The following is a 20558-nucleotide window of genomic DNA, read 5'->3' on the forward strand; positions in this document are numbered from 1 at the left end:
CTATGGCCCTCCACTGTACCCGTGAGTACATAGCTAACACACTATGGTCCTCCACTGTACCTGTGAGTACATAACTAACACACTATGGTCCTCCACAGTACGCGTGAGTACATAACTAACACACTATGGCCCTCCACTGTACCCGTGAGTACATAGCTAACACACTATGGTCTTCCACTGTGCCCGTGAGTACATAGCTAACATATATGGGCCCTCCACTCTACCCGAGAGTACATAACTAACACACTATGTCAAATTCTAATATTTTGAACGATATAGATTTAGTTAACAAGTGTAATAATATCCAGGTTAACTTTGATTTCAAACTGGTAATTCTTGATCTGCTATCCTTGATCACAAAAGTTCCATTTGATATGACTTCTTAGAATATCTGGTTGATACCTTGGATAATCTGGATTTATATGTGTCATATCCTGTGTTTCTTGAATCCATAAAGTTGAGTATAAAAGACTACTGTGTGTTTCAGTTCAATGGAAAATATTATGGTCATAAGATTGGGATGGCGATACGTAACTCTCTTTCCCCAGTAAAAGCATCAGTGGATTTATGGGCGAAAACATTACACCCAGATAAGAACATCATCAATCTTTCGTCATATTCCTTATCCCAGAACTAAAAATTGCTTTAGAATTTGGACTTGCTGTTGGATGTATTATGTGATCTATAAAGTGCGTGTTCATATACACTATATTCGTATTCATATACCTCCGAGTTTGTACAGTAAGGTTCTGTAAAATGCTACTTGCTGGTAATGTGAGCCTCATGGGATTTGAATGGTCTAGACCCCGTTGCTCAAGGATGTGAGACGAAGGGGATCCGATTACTTGTCATCGAATAGTAACTCCATTGAATCGAAATACACAGTCTGTTATACACAATTTTATTAGTTTAATGAAAACAGACTTTGAAGCAGGTAAATGAATATCATCCAAAACATCAAATAAATATTCTAAAAGGTCATCAACTGGAACTTTAGTGAAAAGTGAGGAAACATCAAAGCTACCTAGTTTGAAATCAAAATTAAAATTGATATTGTTTATCTTGTTGACTAAATCTACATTGTTCATGATATTAGAATTTGATACCTTACCCACTAAAGGGCTTAATAAAGAAACTAACCATTTTGATAATTTATGTGATGGAGCCTACTGTACTCACTATAGCTCTTGCTGGAAAAGTTTGTTTATGTGTTTTCATAAGTCCATACATATATGGCAGTGAAGGGGACAAAGATGACAAACTTTTGATAAGAGAACCATTACCTTTCAACAACAACTTAATTTCTTTATTGAAATGAGAATTAACTGCTTATAAGAGATTTTTTACTGAGTTTAGAATATGTTGTGTCATTTAAAAGATCATTCATTTTAGATAGATAATTACCTTTGTCCATAATCACAACAGTGCTAGCCTTATCCGCTTTAGTAATATATATATATATATATATATATATATATATATATATATATGGTGTGGGAGGAAAGTTGTTAGAAGCAGGTGAAAAGTTTTTATCGAGGATGTAAGGCATGTGTACGTGTAGGAAGAGAGGAAAGTGATTGGTTCTCAGTGAATGTAGGTTTGCGGCAGGGGTGTGTGATGTCTCCATGATTGTTTAATTTGTTTATGGATGGGGTTGTTAGGGAGGTAAATGCAAGAGTTTTGGAAAGAGGGGCAAGTATGAAGTCTGTTGGGGATGAGAGAGCTTGGGAAGTGAGTCAGTTGTTGTTCGCTGATGATACAGCGCTGGTGGCTGATTCATGTGAGAAACTGCAGAAGCTGGTGACTGAGTTTGGTAAAGTGTGTGGAAGAAGAAAGTTAAGAGTAAATGTGAATAAGAGCAAGGTTATTAGGTACAGTAGGGTTGAGGGTCAAGTCAATTGGGAGGTGAGTTTGAATGGAGAAAAACTGGAGGAAGTGAAGTGTTTTAGATATCTGGGAGTGGATCTGGCAGCGGATGGAACCATGGAAGCGGAAGTGGATCATAGGGTGGGGGAGGGGGCGAAAATTCTGGGGGCCTTGAAGAATGTGTGGAAGTCGAGAACATTATCTCGGAAAGCAAAAATGGGTATGTTTGAAGGAATAGTGGTTCCAACAATGTTGTATGGTTGCGAGGCGTGGGCTATGGATAGAGTTGTGCGCAGGAGGATGGATGTGCTGGAAATGAGATGTTTGAGCACAATGTGTGGTGTGAGGTGGTTTGATCGAGTGAGTAACGTAAGGGTAAGAGAGATGTGTGGAAATAAAAAGAGCGTGGTTGACAGAGCAGAAGAGGGTGTTTTGAAGTGGTTTGGTCACATGGAGAGAATGAGTGAGGAAAGATTGACCAAGAGGATATATGTGTCGGAGGTGGAGGGAACGAGGAGAAGAGGGAGACCAAATTGGAGGTGGAAAGATGGAGTGAAAAAGATTTTGTGTGATCGGGGCCTGAACATGCAGGAGGGTGAAAGGAGGGCAAGGAATAGAGTGAATTGGAGCGATGTGGTATACCGGGGTTGACGTGCTGTCAGTGGATTGAATCAAGGAATGTGAAGCGTCTGGGGTAAACCATGGAAAGCTGTGTAGGTATGTATATTTTGCGTGTGTGGACGTATGTATATACATGTGTATGGGGGTGGGTTGGGCCATTTCTTTTGTCTGTTTCCTTGCGCTACCTCGCAAACGCGGGAGACAGCGACAAAGCAAAAAAAAAAAAAAAAAAAAAAATATATATATATATATACATATATATATATATATATATATATATATATATATATATATATGTATATATATATATATATATATATATATATATATATATATATATATATATATATATATATATATATATATATATATATCATTGTCTTTTCTTATGGTGTTAATAGCTCTTATAAATCTTTTAGGATAATCAGGTTCTGCTGGTTTTGGCAAACTGGCATACACTAAACCTTACAGATATTAGTTGAATTACTGTACTTCTCTAAATTACAAAAAGACTTTGTGACATCAACACACCTGGCTTTTCTGTTAGAGCACACAAAACTTAAACCATAGACTAATGCACACAAGGAATCTTTATCTAGTTGTTTGTTGGACAGGTTTATCACAAAAGATGGGTTTGTGTTGTTAGTCCAGTCGCTGTTTTCAATAAGATGGTCCAACTTACAATTCAGTGTCATTTGTAGCCTATTGCGTTCACTTCTTATTTCATCACAGCAATAGTCCAACATCCGGTTCTTCCAATATGTCGGTACAGCCATTTGAAAGGCACGTTTCTTCTCTCTTGTAATACGAAAAGCCTCCTCCATTTCAATCTTCTTCAATTCAATGTGTTTCTTTAAAATGATGTTTTGGAATTCGTCTAACGGTCGACCAGACAGCTGCAACAAACGTTGAGGTAGGACAGATCTTGGCATCACTTGTTCATCAAGGCATTTCCTAAGGAATCCAAATCGTAACTTCAGTTGGTGAGCCTTGATTAACGATTTGGAGAAAGCAGTAACGAAAGGAGAAAGTCCAGGACAGCTTGTAGAGAAGTAATAGAAGAGCCGTGTGGAATCCATGTTGGAAAGGATCACAATTTTGCGTGTGATCAAGTATATTCCTAAGAGTCAACGGGGAAAATGAAACATGACAAGTTCCCAAGTGCACTTTCGTGTAATAATAATTATAATCATGATATTAGCGATGGTCTATACAAATTGGATAACTTTATTGTTGATAAGATTTGTAAAACAATAAGTTTATGATACGCTCGTTGTCTGTCTTGGACAATCGCGTTCTCGCTACGTCTCTTCGATGTATATCAACTGACTTATATTTCTCTCTGTCTCCCCTGATGATGTGATTATTACACGAAAGTGCACTTGGGAACTTATCGTGTTTCATTTTCCCCGTGGACTCTTAGGAATATACTTGATCACGCGCAAAATTGTGATCCTTTACAATTTTTTTTTTTTTTTTTTTTTTTTTTTACTTTGTCGCTGTCTCCCGCGTTTGCGAGGTAGCGCAAGGAAACAGACGAAAGAAATGGCCCAACCCCCCCCCATACACATGTACATACACACGTCCACACACGCAAATATACATACCTACACAGCTTTCCATGGTTTACCCCATACGCTTCACATGCCTTGATTCAATCCACTGACAGCACGTCAACCCCTGTATACCACATCGCTCCAATTCACTCTATTCCTTGCCCTCCTTTCACCCTCCTGCATGTTCAGGCCCCGATCACACAAAATCTTTTTCACTCCATCTTTCCACCTCCAATTTGGTCTCCCTCTTCTCCTCGTTCCCTCCACCTCCGACACGTATATCCTCTTGGTCAATCTTTCCTCACTCATTCTCTCCATGTGCCCAAACCATTTCAAAACACCCTCTTCTGCTCTCTCAACCACGCTCTTTTTATTTCCACACATCTCTCTTACCCTTACGTTACTTACTCGATCAAACCACCTCACACCACACATTGTCCTCAAACATCTCATTTCCAGCACATCCATCCTCCTGCGCACAACTCTATCCATAGCCCACGCCTCGCAACCATACAACATTGTTGGAACCACTATTCCTTCAAACATACCCATTTTTGCTTTCCGAGATAATGTTCTCGACTTCCACACATTTTTCAAGGCTCCCAAAATTTTCGCCCCCTCCCCCACCCTATGATCCACTTCCGCTTCCATGGTTCCATCCGCTGACAGATCCACTCCCAGATATCTAAAACACTTCACTTTCTCCAGTTTTTCTCCATTCAAACTCACCTCCCAATTGACTTGACCCTCAACCCTACTGTACCTAATAACCTTGCTCTTATTCACATTTACTCTTAACTTTCTTCTTCCACACACTTTACCAAACTCAGTCACCAGCTTCTGCAGTTTCTCACATGAATCAGCCACCAGCGCTGTATCATCAGCGAACAACAACTGACTCACTTCCCAAGCTCTCTCATCCCCAACAGACTTCATACTTGCCCCTCTTTCCAGGACTCTTGCATTTACCTCCCTAACAACCCCATCCATAAACAAATTAAACAACCATGGAGACATCACACACCCCTGCCGCAAACCTACATTCACTGAGAACCAATCACTTTCCTCTCTTCCTACACGTACACATGCCTTACATCCTCGATAAAAACTTTTCACTGCTTCTAACAACTTGCCTCCCACACCATATATTCTTGATACCTTCCACAGAGCATCTCTATCAACTCTATCATATGCCTTCTCCAGATCCATAAATGCTACATACAAATCCATTTGCTTTTCTAAGTATTTCTCACATACATTCTTCAAAGCAAACACCTGATCCACACATCCTCTACCACTTCTGAAACCGCACTGCTCTTCCCCAATCTGATGCTCTGTACATGCCTTCACCCTCTCAATCAATACCCTCCCATATAATTTACCAGGAATACTCAACAAACTTATACCTCTGTAATTTGAGCACTCACTCTTATCCCCTTTGCCTTTGTACAATGGCACTATGCACGCATTCCGCCAATCCTCAGGCACCTCACCATGAGTCATACATACATTAAATAACCTTTACAATATATATATATATATATAGATCCAACGACACCCACTCGCCTCGTCTATATCAAGGACGACACCCTCTCGTCTGATACCTCATCCTCGTCTATATAGAGAATTCGTAGAAGAATTCAAGTAAGGTCGTCCTCGACGGTGTCACACTTGTGACCTTTGACGCCCACTGTGGATTGAATTCGCTCTCTGCTCGCGTGGCAGGTCATGGCCTTGGAAAGAAAGAAAAAATATAAACCCGTGGACGAAACCATCCCAGAGGAAAACAAAGTCGACGGAACGCACGCTAGATTAAGAGCTACGTTGCTTCGCTTCAAGGAAATCTCACCACTAGGCTGTTGTACCCTCCGTTATCGTCTTCTAGCACTTCACTTATCTATAAGAAAGCTTCATCTAGTGCTCTACAACCCCGTTCGCGAGAAGTTTCTTCCAGGGATATATGTATATATGTATATATGTCTTGACTCAAGGGGACTGAACTCGTCATGAGGAAGCAATCTCGTTTTGAAATCCATCGCAAGGGCTCAAACTATATAATTTGTCAGACAGGGAAAGTCACAAGCAAAATCAATGTGTTCAGTTGAACAAGGATCCTGATCCTGCAACTATAAAGTACCTGATAGAGACTCCATGACTAGTTCAATTGCATGAGTGCGTGCGTGCGGGTTAGGCAAATGGGAACTTCAGTGAAGGGCGCAAATGGGGAGGTGATAACAAGTAGTGGTGATGTGAGAAGGAGATGGAGTGAGTATTTTGAAGGTTTGTTGAATGTGTTTGATGATAGAGTGGCAGATATAGGGTGTTTTGGTCGAGGTGGTGTGCAAAGTGAGAGGGTTAGGGAGGATGATTTGGTAAACAGAGAAGAGGTAGTGAAAGCTTTGCGGAAGATGAAAGCCGGCAAGGCAGCAGGTTTGGATGGTATTGCAGTGGAATTTATTAAAAAAGGGGGTGACTGTATTGTTGACTGGTTGGTAAGGTTATTTAATGTATGTATGACTCATGGTGAAGTGCCTGAGGATTGGCGGAATGCGTGCATAGTGCCATTGTACAAAGGCAAAGGGGATAAGAGTGAGTGCTCAAATTACAGAGGTATAAGTTTGTTGAGTATTCCTGGTAAATTATATGGGAGGGTATTGATTGAGAGGGTGAAGGCATGTACAGAGCATCAGATTGGGGAAGAGCAGTGTGGTTTCAGAAGTGGTAGAGGATGTGTGGATCAGGTGTTTGCTTTGAAGAATGTATGTGAGAAATACTTAGAAAAGCAAATGGATTTGTATGTAGCATTTATGGATCTGGAGAAGGCATATGATAGAGTTGATAGAGATGCTCTGTGGAAGGTATTAAGAATATATGGTGTGGGAGGCAAGTTGTTAGAAGCAGTGAAAAGTTTTTATCGAGGATGTAAGGCATGTGTACGTGTAGGAAGAGAGGAAAGTGATTGGTTCTCAGTGAATGTAGGTTTGCGGCAGGGGTGTGTGATGTCTCCATGGTTGTTTAATTGGTTTATGGATGGAGTTGTTAGGGAGGTAAATGCAAGAGTTTTGGAAAGAGGGGCAAGGATAAAGTCTGTTGGGGATGAGAGAGCTTGGGAAGTGAGTCAGTTGTTGTTCGCTGATGATACAGCGCTGGTGGCTGATTCATGTGAGAAACTGCAGAAGCTGGTGACTGAGTTTGGTAAAGTGTGTGAAAGAAGAAAGTTAAGAGTAAATGTGAATAAGAGCAAGGTTATTAGGTACAGTAGGGTTGAGGGTCAAGTCATTTGGGAGGTGAGTTTGAATGGAGAAAAACTGGAGGAAGTGAAGTGTTTTAGATATCTGGGAGTGGATCTGGCAGCGGATGGAACCATGGAAGCGGAAGTGGATCATAGGGTGGGGGAGGGGGCGAAAATTCTGGGAGCCTTGAAGAATGTGTGGAAGTCGAGAACATTATCTCGGAAAGCAAATATGGGTATGTTTGAAGGAATAGTGGTTCCAACAATGTTGTATGGTTGCGAGGCGTGGACTATGGATAGAGTTGTGCGCAGGAGGATGGATGTGCTGGAAATGAGATGTTTGAGGACAATGTGTGGTGTGAGGTGGTTTGATCGAGTAAGTAACGTAAGGGTAAGAGAGATGTGTGGAAATAAAAAGAGCGTGGTTGAGAGAGCAGAAGAGGGTGTTTTGAAATGGTTTGGTCACATGGAGAGAATGAGTGAGGAAAGATTGACCAAGAGGATATATGTGTCGGAGGTGGAGGGAACGAGGAGAAGAGGGAGACCAAATTGGAGGTGGAAAGATGGAGTGAAAAAGATTTTGTGTGATCGGGGCCTGAACATGCAGGAGGGTGAAAGGCGGGCAAGGAATAGAGTGAATTGGAGCGATGTGGTATACCGGGGTTGACGTGCTGTCAGTGGATTGAATCAAGGCATGTGAAGCGTCTGGGGTAAACCATGGAAAGCTGTGTAGGTATGTATATTTGCGTGTGTGGACGTATGTATAGACATGTGTATGGGGGTGGGTTGGGCCATTTCTTTCGTCTGTTTCCTTGCGCTACCTCGCAAATGCGGGAGACAGCGACAAAAGAAAAAAAAAAAAAAATATATATACATATATATATATATATATATATATATATATATATATATATATATATATATATATATATATATATATATATATATATCTTTTTCTTTTAAACTATTTGCCATTTCCCGCGTTAGCGAGGTAGCATTAAGAACAGAGGATTGGGCCTTTTTTGGAATATCCTCACCTGGCCCCCTCTGTTCCTTCTTATGGAAAAAAAAAAAAAAAAACGAGAGGGGAGGATTTCCAGCCCCCCGCTCCCTCCCCTTTTAGTCGCCTTCTACGACACGCATTGAATACGTGGGAAGTATTCTTAATCCCCTATCACCAGGGATAATATGTATATATATATATATATATATATATATATATATATATATATATATATATATATATATATATATATATATATATATATATATTTTTTTAAACTATTCGCCATTTCCCGCGTTAGCGAGGTAGCGTTAAGAACAGAGGACTGGGCCTTTTTTTGGAATATCCTCACCTGGCCCCCTCTGTTCCTTCTTTTGGAAAATTAAAAAAAAAAAAAAAACGAGAGGGGAGGATTTCCAGCCCCCGCTCCCTCCCCTTTTAGTCGCCTTCTACGACACGCAGGGAATACGTGGGAAGTATTCTTAATCCCCTATCCCCAGGGATAATATATATATATATATATGTATATATATATATATATATATATATATATATATATATATATATATATATATATATATATATATATATATATATATATATATATATCCCAGGGGATAGGGGAGAAAGAATACTTCCCACGCATTCCTCACGTGTCGCAGAAGGCGACTAAAGGGGACGGGAACGGGGGTCTAGAAACCCTCTCCTACTTGTATTTTAACTTTCTAAAATGGGAAACAAGAAGGAGTCACGCAGGGAGTGCTCATCCTCCTCGAAGGCTCAGATTGGGGTGTCTAAATGTGTGTGGATGTAACCAAGATGAGAAAAAAGGAGAGATAGGTAGTATGTATGAGGAAAGGAACCTGGATGTTTTGGCTCTTAGTGAAACGAAGCTCAAGGGTAAAGGAGAAGAGTGGTTCGGGAATGCCTTGAGAGTAAAGTCAGGGGTTAGTGAAAGGACAAGAGCAAGGGAAGGAGTAGCACTAGTCCTGAAACAGGAGTGGTGAGAGTATGTGACAGAGTGTAAGAAAGTAAACTCTAGATTGATATGGGTAAAACTGAAAGTTGATGGAGAGAGAAGGGTGATTATTGGTGCATATGCACCTGGGCATGAGAAGAAAGATCATGAGAGGCAAGTGTTTTGGGAGCAGCTGAATGAGTGTGTTCGTAGTTTTGATGCACAAGACCGGGTTATGGTGATGGGTGATTTGAATGCAAAGGTGAGTAATGTGGCAGTTGAGGGAATAATTGGTGTACATGGGGTGTTCAGTGTTGTAAATGGAAATGGTGAAGAGCTTGTAGATTTATGTGCTGAAAAAGGACTGGTGATTGGGAATACCTGGTTTAAAAAGAGAGATATACATAAGTATACGTATGTAAGTAGGAGAGATGGCCAGAGAGCGTTATTGGATTACGTGTTAATTGATAGGTGCGCGAAAGAGAGACTTTTGGATGTTAATGTGCTGAGAGGTGCAACTGGAGTGATGTCTGATCATTATCTTGTGGACGCGAAGGTGAAGATTTGTAGAAGAAGAGAGAATGTTAGGGTGAAGAGAGTGGTGAGACAAAGTGAGCTTGGAAAGGAGACTTGTGTGAGGAAGTACCAAGAGTGACTGAGTACAGAATGGAAAAAGGTGAGAACAAAGGAGGTAAGGGGAGTGGGGGAGGAATGGGATGTACTTAGGGAAGCAGTGATGGAGTGCGCAAAAGATGCTTGTGGCGTGAGAAGCGTGGGAGGTGGGCAGATTGGAAAGGGTAGTGAGTGGTGGGATGAAGAAGTAAGATTATTAGTGAAAGAGAAGAGAGAGGCATTTGGACGATTTTTGCAGGGAAATAATGCAAATGAATGGGAGATGTATAAAAGAAAGAGGCAGGATGTCAAGAGAAAGGTGCAAGAGGTGAAAAAAGAGGGCAAATGAGAGTTGGGGTGAGAGAGTATCATTAAATTTTAGGGAGAATAAAAAGATGTTTTGGAAGGAGGTAAATAAAGTGAGTAAGACAAGGGAACAAATGGGAACTTCAGTGAAGGGGGTTAATGGGGAGGTGATAACAAGTAGTGGTGATGTGAGAAGGAGATGGAGTGAGTATTTTGAAGGTTTGTTGAATGTGTTTGATGACAGAGTGGCAGATATAGGGTGTTTTGGTCGAGGTGGTGTGCAAAGTGCGAGGGTTAGGGAAAATGATTTGGTAAACAGAGATGAGGTAGTAAAAGCTTTGCAGAAGATGAAAGCCGGCAAGGCAGCGGGTTTGGATGGTATTGCAGTGGAATTTATTAAAAAAAAAGGGGGTGATTGTATTGATGACTGGTTGGTAAGGTTATTTAATGTATGGATGACTCATTTTGAGGTGCCTGAGGATTGGCGGAATGCTTGCATAGTGCATTTGTACAAAGGCAAAGGGGACAAAGGTGAGTGCTCAAATTACAGAGGTATAAGTTTGTTGAGTGTTCCTGGGAAATTATATGGGAGGGTATTGATTGAGAGGGTGAAGGCATGTACAGAGCATCAGATTGGGGAAGAGCAGTGTGGTTTCAGAAGTGTTTGCTTTGAAGAATGTATGTTAGAAATACTTAGAAAAGCAAATGGATTTGTATGTACCATTTATGGATCTGGAGAAGGCATATGATAGAGTTGATAGAGATGCTCTGTGGAAGGTATTAAGAATATATGGTGTGGGAGGCAAGTTGTTAGAAGCAGTGAAAAGTTTTTATCAAGGATGTAAGGCATGTGTACGTGTAGGAAGAGAGGAAAGTGATTGGTTCTCAGTGAATATAGGTTTGCGGCAGGGGTGTGTGATGTCTCCATGGTTGTTTAATTTGCTTATGGATGGGGTGGTTAGGGAGGTGAATGCAAGAGTTTTGGAAAGAGGGGCAAGTATGAAGTCTGTTGGGGATTAGAGAGCTTGGGAAGTGAGTCAGTTGTTGTTCGCTGATGATACAGCGCTGGTGGCTGATTCATGTGAGAAACTGCAGAAGCTGGTGACTGAGTTTGGTGAAGTGTGTGAATGAAGAGAGTTGAGAGTAAATGTGAATAAGAGTAAGGTTATTAGGTACAGTAGGGTTGAGGGTCAAGTCAATTGGGAGGTAAGTTTGAATGAAGAAAAACTGGAGGAAGTGAAGTGTTTTAGATATCTGGGAGTGTATTTGGCAGCGGATGGAACCATGGAAGCGGAAGTGAATCATGGGGTGGGGGAGGGGGCGAAAGTATGTCTGTGTGTGTCTGTGTGTGTATATATATATGTATACGTTGAGATGTATAGGTATGTATATTTGCGTGTGTGGACGTGTATGTATATACATGTGTATATGGGTGGGTTGGGCCATTCTTTCGTCTGTTTCTTTGTTAGCGAGACATCGACAAAGCAAAATAGATATAAATAAAATAGAATATATATATATATATATATATATATATATATATATATATATATATATATATATATATATATATATATTGGAAAGGATCACAATTTTGCGCGTGATCAAGATATTCCTATAGGAATATATATATATATATATATATATATATATATATATATATATATATATATATATATATATATTTTTTTTTTTTTTTTTTTTTTTTTTTTTAAACTATTCGCCATTTCCCGCATTAGCGAGGTAGCGCTAAGAACAGAGGACTGGGCCTTTTTTGGAATATCCTCACCTGGCCCCCCTCTGTTCCTTCTTTTGGAAAATTTAAAAAAAAAAACGAGAGGGGAGGAATTCCAGCCCCCCGCTCCCTCCCCTTTTAGTCGCCTTCTACGACACGCAGGGAATACGTGGGAAGTATTCTTAAACCCCTATCCCCAGGGATATATATATATATATATATATATATATATATATATATATATATATATATATATATATTCTTTCTTTCTTTCATACTATTCGCCATTTCCCGCATTAGCGAGGTAGCGTTAAGAACAGAGGAGTGGGCCTTAGAGGGAATATCCTCACCTGGCCCCCTTCTCTGTTCCTTTTTTGGAAAATAAAAAAAAAAAGACGAGAGGGGAGGATTTCCAGCCCCCCGCTCCATTCCCTTTTAGTCGCCTTCTACGACACGCAGGGCATACGTGGGCAGTATTCTTTCTCCCCTATCCCCAGAGATGATATATATATATATATATATATATATATATATTTTAAAGGATCACAATTTTGCGCGTGATCAAGATATTCCTGAGTCCACGGGGAAAATGAAACACGATAAGTTCCCCAGTGCACTTTCGTGTACTAATCACATCATCAGGGAGACACAAGAGAGAAATATAACAGTCAGTTGATATACATCGAAGAGACGAAGCTAGGACGCCGTTTGAACAATCACATGTTTACCAAATATATATATATATATATATATATATATATATATATATATATATATATATATATATATATATATATATATATATATATATATATATATATATATATATATATATATATATATATATATATATATTTCTTTTTTTTTTTTTTGCTTTGTCGCTGTCTCCCGCGTTTGCAAGGTAGCGCAAGGAAACAGACGAAAGAAATGGCCCAACCCACCCCAATACACATGTATATACATACGTACACACACGCAAATATACATACCTACACAGCTTTCCATGGTTTACCCCAGACGCTTTACTTGCCTTGATTCAATCCACTGACAGCACGTCAACCCCGGTATACCACATCGCTCCAATTCACTCTATTCCTTGCCCTCCTTTCACCCCCCTGAATGTTCAGGCCCCGATCACACAAAATCTTTTTCACTCCATCTTTCCACCTCCAATTTGGTCTCCCTCTTCTCCTCGTTCCCTCCACCTCCGACACGTATATCCTCTTGGTCAATCTTTCCTCACTCATTCTCTCCATGAGACCAAACCATTTCAAAACACCCTCTTCTGCTCTCTCAACCACGCTCTTTTTATTTCCACACATCTCTCTTACCCTTACGTTACTTACTCGATCAAACCACCTCACATCACACATTGTCCTCAAACATCTCATTTCCAGCACATCCATCCTCTTGCGCACAACTCTATCCATAGTCCACGCCTCGCAACCATACAACATTGTTGGAACCACTATTCCTTCAAACATACCCATTTTTGCTTTCCGAGATAATGTTCTCGACTTCCACACATTCTTCAAGGCTCCCAGAATTTTCGCCCCCTCCCCCACCCTATGATCCACTTCCGCTTCCATGGTTCCATCCGCTGCCAGATCCACTCCCAGATATCTAAAACACTTCACTTCCTCCAGTTTTTCTCCATTCAAACTCACCTCCCAATTGACTTGACCCTCAACCCTACTGTACCTAATAACCTTGCTCTTATTTACATTTACTCTTAACTTTCTTCTTTCACACACTTTACCAAACTCAGTCACCAGCTTCTGCAGTTTCTCACATGAATCAGCCACCAGCGCTGTATCATCAGCGAACAACAACTGACTCACTTCCCAAGCTCTCATCCCCAACAGACTTCATACTTGCCCCTCTTTCCAAAACTCTTGCATTAACCTCCCTAACAAACCCATCCATAAACAAATTAAACAACCATGGAGACATCACTCACCCCTGCCGCAAACCTACATTCACTGAGAACCAATCACTTTCCTCTCTTCCTACACGTACAAATGCCTTACATCCTCGATAAAAACTTTTCACTGCTTCTAACAACTTGCCTCCCACACCATATATTCTTAATACCTTCCACAGAGCATCTCTATCAACTCTATCATATGCCTTCTCCAGATCCATAAATGCTACATACAAATCCATTTGCTTTTCTAAGTATTTCTCACATACATTCTTCAAAGCAAACACCTGATCCACACATCCTCTACCACTTCTGAAACCACACTGCTCTTCCCCAATCTGATGCTCTGTACATGCCTTCACCCTCTCAATCAATACCCTCCCATATAATTTGCCAGGAATACTCAACAAACTTATACCTCTGTAATTTGAGCACTCACTCTTATCCCCTTTGCCTTTGTACAATGGCACTATGCACGCATTCCGCCAATCCTCAGGCACCTCACCATGAGTCATACATACATTAAATAACCTTACCAACCAGTCAACAATACAATCACCCCCTTTTTTAATAAATTCCACTGCAATACCATCCAAACCTGCTGCCTTGCCGGCTTTCATCTTCCGCAAAGCTTTTACTACCTCTTCTCTGTTTACCAAATCATTTTCCCTAACCCTCGCACTTTGCACACCACCTCGACCAAAACACCCTATATCTGCCACTCTATCATCAAACACATTCAACAAACCTTCAAAATACTCACTCCTTCTCCTTCTCACATCACCACTACTTGTTATCACCTCCCCATTTGCGCCCTTCACTGAAGTTCCCATTTGCTCCCTTGTCTTACGCACTTTATTTACCTCCTTCCAGAACATCTTTTTATTCTCCCTAAAATTTAATGATACTCTCTCACCCCAGCTCTCATTTGCCCTTTTTTTCACCTCTTGCACCTTTCTCTTGACCTCCTGTCTCTTTCTTTTATACGTCTCCCACTCAATTGCATTTTTTCCCTGCAAAAATCGTCCAAAAGCCTCTCTCTTCTCTTTCACTAATACTCTAACTTCTTCATCCCACCACTCACTACCCTTTCTAATCAACCCACCTCCCACTCTTCTCATGCCACAAGCATCTTTTGCGCAATCCATCACTGATTCCCTAAATACATCCCATTCCTCCCCCACTCCCCTTACTTCCATTGTTCTCACCTTTTTCCATTCTGTACTCAGTCTCTCCTAGTTCTTCCTCACACAAGTCTCCTTCCCAAGCTCACTTACTCTCACCACCCTCTTCACCCCAACATTCACTCTTCTTTTCTGAAAACCCATACAAATCTTCACGTTTGCCTCCACAAGATAATGATCAGACATCCCTCCAGTTGCACCTCTCAGCACATTAACATCCAAAAGTCTCTCTTTCGCGCGCCTGTCAATTAACACGTAATCCAATAACGCTCTCTGGCCATCTCTCCTACTTACATAAGTATACTTATGTATATCTCGCTTTTTAAACCAGGTATTCCCAATCATCAGTCCTTTTTCAGCACATAAATCTACAAGTTCTTTACCATTTCCATTTACAACACTGAACACCCCATGTATACCAATTATTCCCTCAACTGCCACATTACTCACCTTTGCATTCAAATCACCCAACACTATAACCCGGTCTCGTGCATCAAAACCACTAACACACTCATTCAGCTGCTCCCAAAACACTTGCCTCTCATGATCTTTCTTCTCATGCCCAGGTGCATATGCACCAATAATCACCCATCTCTCTCCATCAACTTTCAGTTTTACCCATATTAATCGAGAATTTACTTTCTTACATTCTATCACATACTTCCACAACTCCTGTTTCAGGAGTACTGCTACTCCTTCCCTTGCTCTTGTCCTCTCACTAAACCCTGACTTTATATATATATATATATATATATATATATATATATATATATATATATATATATATATATATATATATATATATTGCTTTGTCGCTGTCTCCCGCGTTTGCGAGGTAGCGCAGGGAAACAGATGAAAGAAATGGCCCAACCCACCCCCATACACATGTATATACATACGTCCACACACGCAAATATACATACCTGCACAGCTTTCCATGGTTTACCCCAGACGCTTCACATGCCTTGATTCAATCCACTGACAGCACGTCAACCCCGGTATACCACATCGATCCAATTCACTCTATTCCTTGCCCTCCTTTCACCCTCCTGCATGTTCAGGCCCCGATCACACAAAATCTTTTTCACTCCATCTTTCCACCTCCAATTTGGTCTCCCTCTTCTCCTCGTTCCCTCCACCTCCGACACATATATCCTCTTGGTCAATCTTTCCTCACTCATCCTCTCCATGTGCCCAAACCACTTCAAAACACCCTCTTCTGCTCTCTCAACCACGCTCTTTTTATTTCCACACATCTCTCTTACCCTTACGTTACTCACTCGATCAAACCACCTCACACCACACATTGTCCTCAAACATCTCATTTCCAGCACATCCATCCTCCTGCGCACAACTCTATCCATAGCCCACGCCTCGCAACCATACAACATTGTTGGAACCACTATTCCTTCAAACATACCCATTTTTGCTTTCCGAGATAATGTTCTCGACTTCCACACATTCTTCAAGGCCCCCAGAATTTTCGCCCCCTCCCCCACCCTATGATCCACTTCCGCTTCCATGGTTCCATCCGCTGCCAGATCCACTCCCAGATATCTAAAACACTTCACTTCCTCCAGTTTTTCTCCATTCAAACTCACCTCCCAATTGACTTGACCCTCAACCCTACTGAACCTAATAACCTTGCTCTTATTCACATTTACTCTTAACTTTCTTCTTCCACACACTTTACCAAACTCAGTCACCAGCTTCTGCAGTTTCTCACATGAATCAGCCACCAGCGCTGTATCATCAGCGAACAACAACTGACTCACTTCCCAAGCTCTCTCATCCCCAACAGACTTCATACTTGCCCCTCTTTCCAGGACTCTTGCATTTACCTCCCTAACAACCCCATCCATAAACAAATTAAACAACCATGGAGACATCACACACCCCTGCCGCAAACCTACATTCACTGAGAACCAATCACTTTCCTCTCTTCCTACACGTACACATGCCTTACATCCTCGATAAAAACTTTCACTGCTTCTAACAACTTTCCTCCCACACCATATATTCTTAATACCTTCCAAAGAGCATCTCTATCAACTCTATCATATGCCTTCTCCAGATCCATAAATGCTACATACAAATCCATTTGCTTTTCTAAGTATTTCTCACATACATTCTTCAAAGCAAACACCTGATCCACACATCCTCTACCACTTCTGAAACCACACTGCTCTTCCCCAATCGCTGGGGGCCAGTCGCTTTCCTCTCTTCCTGCGCGTGCACATGCCTTACATCCTCGATATATGTATATATATATATATATATATATGTGTGTGTATATATATATATATATATATATATATATATATATATATATATATATATATATATATATATATATATATATATATATATATATATATATATATATTATCCCTGGGGATAGGGGAGAAAGAATACTTCCCACGTATTCCCTGCGTGTCGTAGAAGGCGACTAAAAGGGAAGGGAGCGGGGGGCTGGAAATCCTCCCCTCTCGTTTTTTTTTTTTTTTTTTTTTTTCCAAAAAAGAAGGAACAGAGAAGGGGGCCAGGTGAGGATATTCCCTCTAAGGCCCAGTCCTCTGTTCTTAACGCTACCTCGCTAACGCGGGAAATGGCGAATAGTTTGAAAAAAAAAAAAAAAAAAAATATATATATATATATATATATATATATATATATATATATATATATATATATATATATATATATATATGGTACAGGCATATTACGGCCCGCTCAGGTCCACCTTGGTTGAATGATAATAAGGTTAGATATTGAGGACATAGTTTGTCTGGTGTTTGTAGGTCTGATGTTAAGGTTTACAAATATCATTGCAATGTGGGTTGATGATAGATGTTAGAGTATTCCATGGATTCACTTTCTGAAGGAAGAAGTATGTGTTATAACGGTCCGTCCTCGTGTGGCTGGTTTTCACATGGAAAACTACGGGAAGTGATTAGCCCCAGACCGCCTACCCAGGGTGGAACCGTACGTGACACGACACCTTCGGTGAAGCTGTGTCAGCGTTTGTTGACGGAAGGATTACTATATCGTGTAGGTGCTTCTCACTCCAAGTTCATCTTTATCCTGCTATTGGAAGTAGTTCGGCCGTGAAGCAGTAAGAGTTGCATTAGTGACAGGGAATCTGAGGTTATACAACAGTGATAATTGACAGGTATGAATGACATAGTCAAAGGTGAAGTTATGATGACAGAAGACACTGCAGTAGTAGTACATGTTGTGTATGAACTCTCAAGCAGTCCACAGTAGCTGGTGGCAGGTCTCACCACAGTACCAGTCTCCTCATACAGCTCCTCTCAGGAACTCTTGTCTCCCGGCAGCCGAGTGTAACCCGCCCTGCCTGAACGGAGGGACCTGCATCCAGAATGGCGCCTGCAAGTGTCCTCGTGGCTTCTGGGGTCCAGTGTGCCAGCTGCAGCGCTGCCTCTTCCCCACCCGAGGCCTCAACCACACCTCCCTCTCCGGCACCCTCTCCAGGTACTACAGTAGCAGGTCTTCACCACGCACACACACACACACACACACACATCTCCTCCTGCCGCAAACTTGTACCACCATAGTCACATCCCCAGACCTGCATCACCTCAAGACTCGCACCGTCCACAGATCTGCCCCACCCACAGACCTTCCCCATCCACAGACCAGCATCACCCATAGACTGGCACCAACCCATAGACCTTCCCCAGCCACGGATCCTCCCAGTAACAGACCTACCCCAACAGAGGACCCTCTCCAGTTACAGATCTAACTACTCACGGACCTGCACCACTCGTAGGCCAAAGACCCTTCCCAGTCACAGATTTGCATCAACCAAAGACCCTTCCCAGTCACAGATTTGCACCAACCAAAGACCCTCCCAGTCACAGATTTGCACCAACCAAAGACCCTTCCCAGCCACGCACTCGCCCTAACCACAGACCAATCCCAGCCACAGACTTGCTCCACCCATAGACCCTCCCCAATCACAGGTCTTCACCATCCACAGACCCGTCACTTCCAAAGGCCAGTCCAACCCCCAAGACTTGTACCGTCCACAGACCTGCCCCATCCAAATATCATTCCCAGCACTACCCACAGTTTCGCACCAACCCACAGACCTTTTCCAGCCACAGACCCTCCCCATTAACAGATCTGCCCCACTCAGAGACCCTCCTCAGTCAAAGACCTTCCTTACCCTCAGACCTGCGCGACCCCTAGATCTTCACCATCCACGGACCCTTCTCAGTCAGAGACCTTCCCTAGCCATGGACCTGTACAACCCCTGGACCTACACCACCCAGAGACTACCCTCATCCCTCAGTCACAGATCTGCACTACCTACACACCCGCCCCAGCCACAGACTCATCCCAGTCAAAGTCCCACGCCACTAACAGACGTGCTCTACACACAGACCCTCCCCAGACATAGACCTGCCCTACTCACAGACCTGTATCACCTATACTCTCGAACCACTCACAGACTCTCTCCAGTTACAAACCACCCCAATCACAGACATATACCACCACAAGACTTTCACAACCCACAGAACTGCCCCAACCACAGACCTTCCCCAGCCACAGACTTGCACAACTTACAGACTCGCGCCAACCTACAGATCAGTCCCAGCCATAGACAGTCTCCAGTCACATAACTGCCCTACCCACAGACCTGCACCATCCAGCCACCTCCCACTCACAGATCACTACCACCCGCAGACCCGCCATAGCCACACACCTGCCCCAGCCACAGACCAACCCCACTCACAGACCTACACTACCCAAAAACTTGCACACCCACAGACCTGCCCCACCCATAGACTTTCCTCAGCCACAGACTTGCGCTACCCACAGACTCACACCAGCCCACAGACTTTCCCCACCCAGTACCCTCCCAGACCTGCCCTACCCACACCACTGCAGTACCCCTACACCTGCACCATCCACAGCCCCTCCACACTCACAGACCCTCACCACCCACAGCCACACACCACCCCAATTATAAGACCAATCCTAGATACAGACCAACACCGTCCGGAGATTTTCCCCCACCCACAGACCCTCCAAAGTCACTGACCTACCTTACTCACAGACTCGTAACACCCACTGACCCGCAACCCCCCCCCCCCCCCCCCCGGCGCAGACCTGCACCAACTTAAAACTTTTACCACCCACAGACCTGCCCTACCTACAAACCAGCACCATCCACACTCCCTCACCAATCCACAGACCTTCCTCAGCCACAGACCCTCCCCAGTCACAGACCTGCCCAGCACACAGACCTTACCCAGTAACAGAGCTGCGCTATCCACAGACCTGCACAATCCCTAGACCTCCATCACCTACAGACCTACACCACCCACAGATCATCCCCAGCCACAGAACTGCCCTACCCACAGACCTGCACCACTCCTAGACTTTCACCACTCACAGACCCTCCCCAGTTACAGATCTGCACCAACCACAGACCCGCCCGAGCCACACACCTGCCTCCACCACAGATCAACCCAGCCAAAGACCTACATCAACTACAGACGTGCCCCACCAACAGACCTTCCCAGTGACAG

At 42.5% G+C, this 20558-nt stretch overlaps 1 protein-coding gene across 1 annotated transcript in view; it reads left to right on the plus strand.

Moving 5' to 3' along the window:
* The window catches only part of LOC139751734 (uncharacterized), a 208014-nt gene that overhangs the window by 119526 nt on the left and 67930 nt on the right, over positions 1-20558 (plus strand). Inside the window, exon 6 of the mRNA XM_071667287.1 lies at positions 18336-18492. Coding sequence (XP_071523388.1) covers positions 18336-18492 — 157 coding nt within the window. The remainder of the gene's footprint in view (positions 1-18335; positions 18493-20558) is intronic.

The sequence above is a fragment of the Panulirus ornatus genome, chromosome 12 (genome assembly GCF_036320965.1).
Source record: "Panulirus ornatus isolate Po-2019 chromosome 12, ASM3632096v1, whole genome shotgun sequence".
Classification (NCBI taxonomy): Eukaryota; Metazoa; Arthropoda; class Malacostraca; order Decapoda; family Palinuridae; genus Panulirus; species Panulirus ornatus.